Genomic DNA, 12,498 nt, shown 5'->3' with positions numbered 1-12,498 from the left:
CTGGGGCCTCTTCAACAGCTCAAAAAACACACTTAACATTGTATTATCACCTTATGTATTAAGTGTAATAACAACACTTTCTGGTCATTTCTGTATTCATCAAATTTACAAGCCCAGTTTGTGGCAAAGGGAAGAGTTTCCACTTCAATACATTTCAACATATTGGAGAAAAAATAGATTACTGCACATGGTTTTACACATACAGCAGAGGGGGTCTACACTGTGGTATTGCTAATTTTACTTTTGTAAAAGATCTGAGTACTTCTTCCACCACTGACATTTAGTAAACTCGTGAGACACAGTTAGAATACTTTTATTTTATGCCAGAAAAAAAAATGTTTTAAGTTGTTTGTCATCGATATTAGTGGGACATTTGGTCTTTTAATTTAACAAATTATTTAATTTAATTAATTAATTAATTTTATTTTGCGTAAAAAAACCCCAAACAAAACGCAATTTTTGCTCACTTTCCTCTTCCTCTTTGATAAGAACTATGGTGCCGTTGTTACCATGGCAACACAAAGGCTCGGGGCGTTTCGACCATAGGTCTAGACATTCTGAATGTGACGTCAGTTGGGACAGTCACGGGCACTGTAGAAATTAGCGCACAGTTCTTTTCTAGTTATTCTAGATCTATGTGCCGTGTGCAGCTGAAGCCCTGTCATGTGACACCCCATGTGTGACACCGACTTGTCCAGCTCACACTTCCGCAACTGCGTATAAAAAAGTTGGGCGAAATCTCGGAGAAGTTCGGCTTTGCAGGAACTTTATACGCTACGTTACACTAACATATCCTTAAGTTTATGAGCAGTTTACAAGTCGGGAAGAGGAGCAGAATAGACGTTTACCTATCGGGCACTTGTTTAAACGCTCAGCGATGTCGACAGCCGTCTTGTACAATGACCAAGGAGGAGCGGAGGCTGCCGTGGAAGCGGGTCAGGAGAGCACCCCGACCTCCTCCAGCTCCGGAGCTGCCTTTGGACTTTTCAGCTCTGACTTTAAAAAGTAAGCTAGCTTAGCATGTGTTCCGTCTGCTATCAACGCTGTTCTTTTGTGGTAAAGTTAAACGGTTATGTTGAACTTTATGCGGCTAACTTCCAGTGCAGCTGACTTGAAAAGACTCTGCATCATCAACAAGCTAGGTAGTGATGGCGACTGACTGTTAGCCGTCTGCCATGGCACTGTTAACTACAAGTTAGCCCGTGTTTAGATGACTTTTTGGAGTGTTATCGATACCTATTCTTTAGTTTTATTTAACCATTGTGTATCAGTGTTTGCCCGTTGAGATAAAGCCGCTATTCACAAGGGAGAGCAGGTTTAGACAGCTGCAGCATACAGTATAAAGTTGCAGACAGAAATATTCATGTTTTATCGTGTTATCCTGACGCCAAAGGTCTTAAGTTGCACAGTTGAAAACTGGTATGCTTCCTCCATTTAGGTTGGCAGGTTAAAAAATATTCGGGAGGAAAACATAATGTATGCGCTGTGTGATTTGGGTAAAAATGTTATTTTTTGCTGTACAAACTGTGGTGGTTTAAGAGAGTCAATTCTCCAAGAAATGGCTGATGTGCAGATGATCAAAAACTGGAATATTTGTTTAATTTTGATGTGTTTAAATGTGCTAACTTTATCTCTAAAGCCTGGAAAAGAAGGCGAGATGGACTATTTAATTAGTATTTACGCTGATTTCTCCAGTATTATATTTTTGACAGCGATTTATGAATTTTATTGGAGGCAATGAAGGTCTCAAGATTTGATTGTGAAAGTTGTCCAAGTTGATTTTTTTTTCATAGAAATGTTTGAAAATGTGTATGCTGCACTTTGGAGCTGGCTTATATGAATTCATGGTGTCTTGTAAACCCATGTGGGCTGGCCACAGTTGCATACATGACACAATAATAAAAACTTGGTGCCTTCATACATTCATATAGAATTTGCAGCAATGAGTAGACTTTACATAGCTAGTAAGACATAGCATTGGGATAGGTCTTTAACTAATCTTAACAACAACGACTGATCAGTCTAATAGATCAGCTTCAGTAAACAAGTCTTTAACCAGTTCATTGAGTCTCTAATCATTGCACAGAGCGCTTCATAAAATGTGTACAGTCGTGCTTTTCTGCAGAGAGTTAGCAGAAATGACACCTAGGCTTCAGACTGAATGGCCTCCACATTTCTATACAGTATAAGCAGACAGAAAGGGTCTCTGTTTTGGAGAATGAAGGAGTTGCGCAGGCCAACACAGCAAAGTGGGCTTTTATCAATGAGTGCGCTTCTTACTTTTTTTGAAGAAGGTCTAGCATAGTCTTCCTTTTAAATTTTCAGAGGTCCTTTGGACCCCAAACATATTGAAAACAGCCTATTACCAAAACCCTTCTCCACCTTATTTCATGTATCACTATGATATATATTAAACCAGCATAGAGTCAGCCAACATGCACGTACCATATGGAAATGATAATATACATCTCAGGCTTAGCCTGCAGGTGGATTGGACTGCCCAGTACATGCCTTATCATACTGTAGTCAAATATTTAAGATAAAAATGAGAGAAATGCAACTTGTTGTTTAGAGTTGTCTTTATTTAGCTTCTACCCTGTAAGCAAAGACCTTTGGACAAGATGTGTTTACCTCACTTTCAGTTTGTGCTTAATACACATCTTTACCTTGTAAACAAGTTACTCTTGAAGGAGTAACTTAAGTATATGTTAAATCTTCAGCATACAATTATTAATACTGTTGACTACTACTAAATGACACTGAAGTGCTATAACCCTGTTTTATGACCCTGTGGATCTCCTGCAAACAGCTACAACCAGGTTTCTGCTTGTGACCAGTGGCTTATTTATGTGTGTTTGTTTTGTCCTAGAGATTTGTGTTATAGGCTTTTATATAGAAGAGCAATGTGACATTGAACTCATATGAACTTGATATGTGTGGCCTGTTTGAATTAATCTGCAAACCACCTGCTTTTATATGCTTGGCCATATGATTCTCTGTGCTTTATTATCACGCACGGGTGTGAATAGGTAAGAAAAGAATGGTCTGTACGTAAATTTACATATTCAGAGTTTGAGCTACTAGAATTTGTCAAGACATGAGACCTTTTGGACCTAACACACCAAATTAGTTTGTGATACGGCCACGTGGGTGTCCGAGGCAGTCTGTATTTTCCGGGTGAAACTGTCAAAGAGGAGAAAGTCTCTCTACCTGTGATACCATTTACTAACAGCACATCCTGGTTTGCTTCTACACTAGCTCGTAAAAACCACGTTAAATCAACCTTTCACTTGTATAAAACTGAAACTGGATTGTCAGCATATTTTTGGTCATGTTTTGAATTTCATCTCAGAAACCTGCCACTAGAGGGCAGCGAATCATCAGTGCAACCATCCTTTGCATTTTGTAATATCTTATAAAATTACAGCGAATGCAGCTTAGCTTCTCTGGTTTAATGCTGTCTGAGTGGGTGAGAAGCTACACACCACAGTCAATATAGGCTGTTATGTTTTCATTCCAACAAGAAATGCTGTTACTAAATTTCCTGAAATCTGGCAAAAGTTTGCATGAGGTTACACTGCAGCTTCTCATTTTGTTTTGAGTATTCTCTTCAGCAGGATTTTGCCTATCATGAATGTCATTTTGATGACTTTCTTTTGTGTGTTAAATGTTGCTTAGTATGCTAAAGTGAACCTCTAAGCTCTCTCACATGACCATCTAACCAGTTAGGTAAGGCAAGGTCATATGTTTGCATACCTCGAGGCCAAGAAAACACCAGAAAGAAAACACGAGCATGAACGATGCTTCTGTTTGCTCATGTCTGTCTGACACACTTCACAATGCCCAAGCCTGTGCATCCCAAGCTGTGCCAGTATCTGAGTCTCATATTAGTGTAGCACACAACCTTTGTCCTCCTAAGCATGTGTGTGTTACATATTTGTTAATTAAAGTTAGCCCCAGCTTGTTTCAGACGTATGGAGAGCCTGTCCTGCTAAAGTTAAATCAAGTTGTGTTTTTGTTATTTGAAAGTGCTGAATGTTTGTCACATGCGAAGGGCACAGCAACATCCCTGCATTGTTCTGTAGTCTTATGCAGACATGTGACTAATTTATTATCTGTGACTAAAGAGATGTTTCACTGTAGCTGAGTGGTTTGGTTGTTTGGATTTGTTGTATGAACAGTTTTATTTGAGCTACATTAAAGTTAGGATTTTGATATTTGACTTTATTTTCAGAAGAGAGTTATTGCCTAGGTTTATGTTGGCCTATTTGTTAATAATATCCTGTCCAGGGCACATCTCCACGTAGAAAGCAGTCATACTTCAACCAATATGCACAGCAAAAGACTGAATGACAAGGAAATTATACTAATATGCTGTTTTCAATGTCTCAAACACTGGAAAGGTTTGCGCTCTTGATTACAGGCTCACCAAGAAGTGGAATCAGGTGCGTGTGGCGTGTTTGATGTGGAAAAACATTGATTGAAACTCTGCAGATTGACTTGATAGAACATCATTATTCCCTCGCTGCCTTTATGTTTGTTTGTTTTTTATGTTGATTTCAGGCGATTTGCCGTTTGTTATAGTGTAATTCGCTAAAATCTTTTTGCAATATCACAGTCGAAAAGATGAAAAGCCTATTTCTATATGTACTTTATCTTATTTAAAATCCTTTTTCTCACTGCTCACCATTACTGCAGACCTTTTGTGCTGCTCTCAAACCTTCCCTTTGGCAAACTGCAGGAGAGGTGGATCCAAATATTTCACCAAGAACTTGCATATTTTCCCAGTCTTCTTGGCATGCTAGATCAAACCACAGCTACATTTATTTCCCCCTGTTATTTAAGATAATTTATGAGATCTGTGTGAGTTATTCCTTTTCTGACATAAACAAACATAGTGTTTGCCACAATGTTTTGATTTCACTTTTTCATTTTGGTGTCTACCCTTTATAAAGGCCTGATTTCATTTAATTGTAAACGTATTCTACTATTGACCCCCTTTTGTCTTTTCTCAGACGCTGTAGCTGCTAGTGTTGATTAATCAAAAGTCGCAAAGAGTCTGTTTGTTTTGTCAACTAATGTTTCCAAGGTCAAGAATGAAGGTTCAATCACAGCTTTTAATCTAACATGGATGAGTAGTCCTTTAAAGTACAATCAAAAGCTCCAGAACAGCTACTTAATGTTCCTTGTGTTGAGATTGTTTTGTCAATTACAGAGAGTAACTTTGGAAAGCTGACCAAATTGGGAGGTGGGTATTTATTTTTATTTCAGCATGATATATTGATCTAAAATGGGTCATACGGCTCTGTTTTTTCTTTAAATTACTTTAGGAAAAATGTGACTGAATTCATTCATTCATTAATTTCTGAATGAATGGAGGAATACAGTCAAATGTTCAGACCACATCAGTTTTCTGTGCCCTCTATGAAGTTCTTGTGTTGTGCTAGAGAGGCGTAGCTCAAAATCTGGGCTATAAAATGTTACATTAGAAAGTTAGTTAACCATATTAACCAGGGTTTTGTCGAGTTATTCTGGTGTACAGGCAACTCTCCAAGTTATGAAATGTCGGACCACATGAATTTGAACAGTGGGGCTTGAATTAGTTAAATGAATCCTGAGCAAATTCAACATTTTTACATACTTTTGTTTTACTAAAGTCTAAAAGGAATACAGTTCTGGAGAGGGACCTTGTTTATCAACTTCATAAAATCCAGCTCTGAAAGCCGTCTCCTGCCTCTGGCTGTATTGTGAGTCTGTTACAACTAGATGATAAGATCCAAAGTAGCTGCTGGCTAATATAGCTGACAGCTACATTAGCCAGCACTGATCTCTGCAGACCATCTGTCCTTCATACCTCACTTGAATTAAAGAGTTGTGTATGTTTTCCATTGACACTAACTCTGTGTTAATGGACAAATTTGGGTGCATAAACAAAATATAGCTGTAATTCTTGTAAGATCTTCAAAACCTCTGATGTCCCCTCATAAGATTGCACTCATTGCGTTGAAATACAGAGCTGAAATAATGATCATCAAATCAAATTTGTTTTGTCTTCACATATAACAACATGGCATTAAATGAGACAGATACACGTGGCACATTTGTGATAAATATTCATTAGGAAACTGCCATGGGTAAATGATATTATAATAACTCTCAGCAGGGATGGGGGAAAAAAAGATTTGAGAAGCTCATAATCAGCCAGAAGTGATGCAGACATTTTGCTTTTTGAGACTGAAGAGATTAAGAGTGATGCAGTTGTGTTTGATATGGCTAACTTGGTGCCTCTTTTCACGCTGTTTTGCACTGTTTTGGTTCTCTTTCACTACTCATAGCATTGTTTTCGGCCTCTGTAGGCAGCTGTTTTCTGCTAAAAACCCACTGTACGCTACCTACTCAGCACCAAACAGCAGACAGACACAACAAGTTAGCGACTAGTTAGTGAACATAGAGGAGCGTTTAGCAGCTAAAGGATAAAAGGAGAGTGTATATTGGACTTACAGTTGTCAGAGATGGCTAAAAATGTATCTTCAAATGATTGCTAATGTTGCTTTGTCACTGCTGGATGTGTAAATAGGCAACTGTTTGCTAACAAGTTCGCCATATCAACTTAAATGCTAATATGTCACTGCTGTGTTAGTTTGTTTCTGCTGCCTCCAAGTGGCCAAACAGTCAGTTTGTGCAGGTTTAAACAATAATATTGAACTGTCTGCTTTTGTCATTAGGCTGCATACATGAAAAGAAATTATGGGACCAGTCCAAATCTGCTTTATTAAAGGTTTATTACAATTTTGGTTAATTACAAAATAATTTGAGGTTTGAGGGCTGTGATTAAGTCACAAATAATAGTTAATAGTTATTCAAGAGCCAAAAAAACATTTACGGAAGTAAATGGACCGAGCTGTTAAAAATAGCAGCAATAATAGAGGATTATTATGTACTGTGTTGTAGAAACCTACATTTTCCAACATTGTAGAAACATTAAGATATTGACTGTGTGATATATTTATTAGCTTGTGAAAGTGACTGCAGTCGTTGGTTATATCTGACATTTTCTCCCAAAAGAAAGGGTAGGAAGCCAATTTTACACCCTCCAAAAATAACATTCTCGTCTTAAAGGGTATTTCCTGACATTCATCTTGGTACTGTTAGTTTTGATGTGGGCCAGTCTTGTTGGTCCTGTCAGCCTAACTTGGCAGGGTATGTGCTCTCAGTGGTGTCAAGCTAAAGTGGATTATTGTGCAGTGGAGGTGATGAAAAGTAGCGCAGTGTTTACCCACCAGTGTAGATAAGGCCCTCCTTTTTCCCCTAGAGGGAAGTGACCACAGTCACACAGAGACAGAGTCACATACACAGCCACAGGGCAGGTGAGAAAGCCAAGTTTCCAGAGGAAAATCTACATGTATAAGAAGACCGGAGTCACAACTTAACAAGAGTCGACCACAGCTGACTGGCAGGTAGTTTCAGAAGGAATGTGGACTACAGCAGGAGAGAAGTCTTACCCGAGTAAGCCGGCACTACCCTCAAGCATAAGTATGACTTTCTATTAGCAAGCTGACGGGGCATCTTGTGACTTTTTTTGCCCAAGAGAAGAGGAAGGGAGTAGTGAATGAATGATGGCACCAAGCCAGTGGAGCCTGTGCTGTTTTTCCACTTTTCCCAGCTTTGACAGTTATGAACAAGAACGAGACAAGAAGACAACTGTAAATAAAGCCAAGAGAACACGGCACACAGCCTGAAGGAAAGTAATTACCACAGCTCTGTTTCACTCTTGAGTTACTTGAAATACAGTCAGTTGGGTTTGTGGACTCTATTCTTTAGACGGCTACCACACACACACACACGCACACACACACAGACTCAAGTGTTTTTGGACTGCTGTGGGCGAAAGCCGCTATGGATGTTGGTTTATCTTCTTTGCGTTCGGAGGCAGTGGGAGCCTTGAGGACAGCGCTGGTGTCTGCTGAGAACTTACAGCTCACTCTGAAGACTGAGCTCAGTCAGGAAGAACAGGCCCTCACACACACCAAAAGTAGCCCCAAGGAGACACACAAAGCCGGGTACTGTAGTAAGATCACCCACAGCACTCTGATGGAGACTTACCGTAAACTTTGTTTTTTACTTCTTTGATGTAAGTTTTAGTTCAGGTTATTGTGTTCTCATAATGTTGGTTAGCTGGATACTCAAGTTTGCAATGTCTTTCAAAAGAAAACCATTTCTCCTCAGTGACTATTGTTTAAAATATGGATACATTTAGATATAACACACTTTTTTTTCTTCTAAGGTTTGGTATACTGCCGTTTGTTTAGCCTAGGAAAGGAATGGATACTAAATACAAATAATTTTACTTGAATTAAGATTATTATATTTCAAAATGTTTAATGCAATCCAGGAAAAATACAATACAATATTTATTATTTAAAATGATAGCTTATGGTGTAGCCTTTTAACTTTAATGCTGCAAGATTAATAGGAAATCATATAATATTGAAAGACAATTTAGTCACTTAGACCAGTGATGAAATAAGAGTCTACAGCCATGTTAGCCTTTCTGTGAAGCTGTACTTTAGCACTGCAGTGTTTTGAGAAAAATGCTAATGTCAGCATGCTAACATGCTCACAATGACAATGTTAACATTCTGATATTAAGCAGATCTGCTGTTTACCATTGTCACCATCTTAGTTAAGCATGCTAGCATGCTAGCATTTGCTAATTAGCACTAAATACAAAGTACATCTGAGGCTGACAGAAATGTCATTAGTGCAGGTATTTGGTCATGAACAAAAGTGTTGGACAAATCAAAATTTTGATGTGATGATGGCGCTAGATGAAAAGTCAGGGGATCACCAAAGTTATTAGGATTTATCCTCTGAAGACCATGAATGTCTGAAATTTACGGCAGTTCATCCAATAGTTAGTAGTTAAGATATTTCAGTCTGGAACGAAGTGGTCAACAGACCGACATTACCTTCTCTAGAGCCTCACAGCTAGCATGGCTAAAATAAGTTGCATTGGTTGCATTTGCATTTCTTTCCCACATTGTTTTTTCCATCTGGACATTGCCTCTGTCAATGTTTAGCCTCTGTGTGGAACAAACAACCTGTGTAGTTGTACAATGACAATGTGTGTAAGCATTAGCCAAGGAATGAGCATTGTCATACCATTGTGAGTGAAGGGCAATTTTAGCAGAAATTTGTGTGATGCTGCTGTTGCATTGGTAAAGATAACATTCTTGCTGTTTGGTTGGGTGCATTGTCAGTGTGCTGTTTCACTTTGGCTCCTATACCGTTTGTCCTATAAGAGCCAATGTGACCTTTGCATTTGTGCCCTGTAATCTGTGAAGCTAACACAGATGTCGTATGCATGGTCCTTTCACAGTACCTTTGGTCAAGCTCTAACTCTTGAAACTGATTAGTCGAGTCACCTCCGCAGTGCATACAATGCCTTCCCTAATGTTGACCATAATAAGTATTTTCTGTCCTCAGGAATGAAGACCTTAAAGAGATGTTGGAGAGCAACAAGGAGTCGCTTAAACTGGAAGCCATGAAAAGGATTGTTGGGGTGAGTGCATTATGGGAATTCATATACCGGTACATTGTTTTTAAAAGAGTTGAGTTTAATATTAGTGATAAGGTTGGTTGGATAAAACTGTTTTATTGTTTGATTTGTTTTCAGCTGATTGCCAAAGGGAAAAATTCATCTGAGCTGTTTCCTGCTGTTGTGAAGAACGTTGCCAGTAAGAACATCGAGGTATGACATTATTAAAAAATATATCACAGAAAAACATCATCATTACTGTTGTCATCTTTACAGTCATTAGTTGGTTGTTATGATTCATTTAACTCTCCTGTGACACAGCATGTGAGTACTCATGACATTACAGAGGGAACTTCCTCATACAGACCAATAGGCTCATGTGGATTGACTTCATTTGAAAGCTTTTCCTTAGTTTAGTTTGTACTTATTAGTTTGTTTTGTTTTTTTAACTTTAAGATGGGTTTTACCCATGGCTGAATTATTTCATCAGAAATAATACAAAAAGAGAAAAGAGGGAAAAAGGGGTCATAATAAAACAAAACAAAAATTACTAAATATATCAAGATCCAAGGTTCTAAGAACATTTATTTGTCATTCTACAACATAGGACTGCACAATGAAATTAAAGTTCACGCTTCACACACAGAACATACAGTATATACAAATATTTTATATAAGAGTATTAGTGGAAGTCTGGTACGGTCTACCCGTCTACTGTTCTTAAAAAGTTGATCCAAGTTTGCCACATCTGTAGAAATATCTCAGGAGTACCTCTTAGGTTGTATGTAATGTTTTTACTAATGCTATACATGCAGTTGAGTTCGTTTACCCATTGTGAATATTCAGCACTTTCTTAAGTGTATCCCCGGTGATTTGAAGTTTGAACACAACCATGTCATATGTAGGAAGTTTCCAATCTCAGTTTTGCTTCTGTTTACAGTTTGGCGAAGCATTACTGTTCAAACGACTAATCCTCTCAGGTGTGTAATAAATTCTGTGGAGGACTTTAAAATTACACAACGTAAATTTTGTATTCATAACAAGTAGGTCAGACCAATGTTCCATTTGAAATCCCCGATCTGTCTTCCATTTTTCTTTTTAAACATTTTTTTTTGGGCCATTTTTTCCTTTTATTGGACACTCGAAAGTGAAGAAGCAGACAGGAAACAAGGGGAGAAAGGGGTTTGACATGCAACAATGGTGCCCGACTGGAAGCGATCCAGAGACGTTGCAGTTGTGTGGCATGATCTGTAACCATTTGGCTTTCTGTCCCATTTTTCTCTAGCTAGAGCAGCATTAGTCTTTGCATTTGTTGCCTATGTTTTACAGCTATCCTTTTCATGAGCAATAACTCCACTTGTGAAAATGTCGGATCTACAGATCCACCTAACTGTTCCCTTATTCCCTTATCAATCAGTAGTAGCACAACTAGTTTTATTGCTGCAAATCATAAATTGGTGCTGCAGCAGCATAAAGATACTGTGGGCCTGTGTAAATACTACTACTAAATCATGTAATGTGTAAGCCATGACAGACTTGTGCACAGGCTATTCCAGTGAATGACCAAACACTAAGCAACAGCTCGAGAGGGGCTCCCATGCCCAGAGCCTGTGAATATTGATTAGCAGCAGCAGAATAATCAGGTAGCGTGAGGGGCAGCATGTGAGCGGGGGGCCTGAAGCCGGGCGCTGTGTGCAAGGCATGCAGCCGAAGCAGCTCATGGCAGGGTAGGGGAGCAGGTGGGTGGATGTAATTGGCAGTAGAGAGCCCACAGTCACGTCTCCTCTCATATACACCAGCTGCTAAGGTAGTGTGAGCTTCTCTCTCTCTCTCGGTTTCTTCTCTTAGCTCTTCCACACTCAACTACAGTATATCTCACTAAAAATGACCTCTTCTCTTGTTCCCACCCTCATCCCTTCTCTCCTCGTCACTGTGAGCTGCCATTGATCTCCACTAATTAGAAAACAGCATGCAGTGTTGCGTGATTTCATATCAGTGCACTTTATTTTCTTTAATCATTGCTGCACTTCATTTGCATGTTTTGGTGTACTTGTGTATGCTTTTGAGTACATGTTCAAGTGACATGAAGAGAAATTATAACAAAACAAGAATCTTATTTGATGCTGAGCAAGTTGTAGAGCTTAATCGCCTACTTGGCGGTTCAAAATAAAACCAGTCGTGTGCTTTGTGGTCATAGAAACCAGATCCTTGAGGGCAGATGGGTTGTGTCTCCTTTTATAGTGAGTAATGCCATTAATTCCAGCTGTAATGACCAGAACGATGATTGAGAACTGTGGTGCACTGCTGCAGGTCGATACTGCATTAGAAAGCATGGTGCTGATTACTAATTAAGCTCTTGGCGATTGTACCTAAAATGTAACCTTACGTCTGACCTCGACCTTAAATGAAATTATAAATAGTTCCTAAAGTAAATCGTAATTTTTCATAACCACTTTTATTCCAGTTCCATTATTTATGAATCTACAGCCTCACAGGCAGAAATCAGCTCTGTTAATTCCTCTTTTTTTCTGAATAGCTGATGTAAATCAGCAGAGGAGCAACCTTTGGCCTCCAGTTAAACTTGTCTGAAAGCAGGACAAATATTATCTCAGGCTTTCCTGCGAGAAAAGAAGTGGAAGTGGAAGCCAAAACACAAGACTGGGGGCAAATAATATAATGGCAATTTCTGAAAGGAACAAAAATACATAACCTTGTTCTCTGCCTGAAACAACACTGGAGCCAGTGTACAGCTAGTGATATCAAGACAGGAAAACATTTGATACTATTCTATACCCACCCCTTTAAATAATAAACTCAAATTTCCTGCAGGAAAACTGAGCTAAGTTGTTTCATTCATTATTGTTAATTTTATTCCTTTTAAAGTTGCAGTCTTTAATATTTTATTAGATATCAAAACATGCTGCATGTCCTCTCACATAAAAGTTTTAGAACACAGCTGG

General features: G+C 38.7%; 1 protein-coding gene across 2 annotated transcripts in view; it reads left to right on the top strand.

The window, feature by feature from the left end:
• Positions 1-676: 676 nt before the first annotated feature.
• The window catches only part of ap3b1a (adaptor related protein complex 3 subunit beta 1a), a 58,769-nt gene continuing 46,947 nt past the window's right edge, over positions 677-12,498 (top strand). Inside the window, exons 1-3 of one of the 2 annotated variants that reach the window (XM_044173069.1) lie at positions 677-1,005; positions 9,487-9,562; positions 9,677-9,751. In XM_044173069.1, the coding sequence (XP_044029004.1) occupies positions 878-1,005; positions 9,487-9,562; positions 9,677-9,751 (279 nt within the window). In that variant the 5' untranslated portion in view covers positions 677-877. Of the gene's footprint in view, positions 1,006-7,348; positions 8,061-9,486; positions 9,563-9,676; positions 9,752-12,498 lie in introns of those variants that run through there. The other variant, XM_044173067.1, reaches the window with a different exon arrangement.

This window comes from Siniperca chuatsi, linkage group LG18 (assembly GCF_020085105.1).
Source record: "Siniperca chuatsi isolate FFG_IHB_CAS linkage group LG18, ASM2008510v1, whole genome shotgun sequence".
In the NCBI taxonomy this organism is placed as follows: Eukaryota; Metazoa; Chordata; class Actinopteri; order Centrarchiformes; family Sinipercidae; genus Siniperca; species Siniperca chuatsi.
Note: the sequence above shows the minus strand (reverse complement) of the source record. Positions and strands in the feature narration are given on the sequence as shown.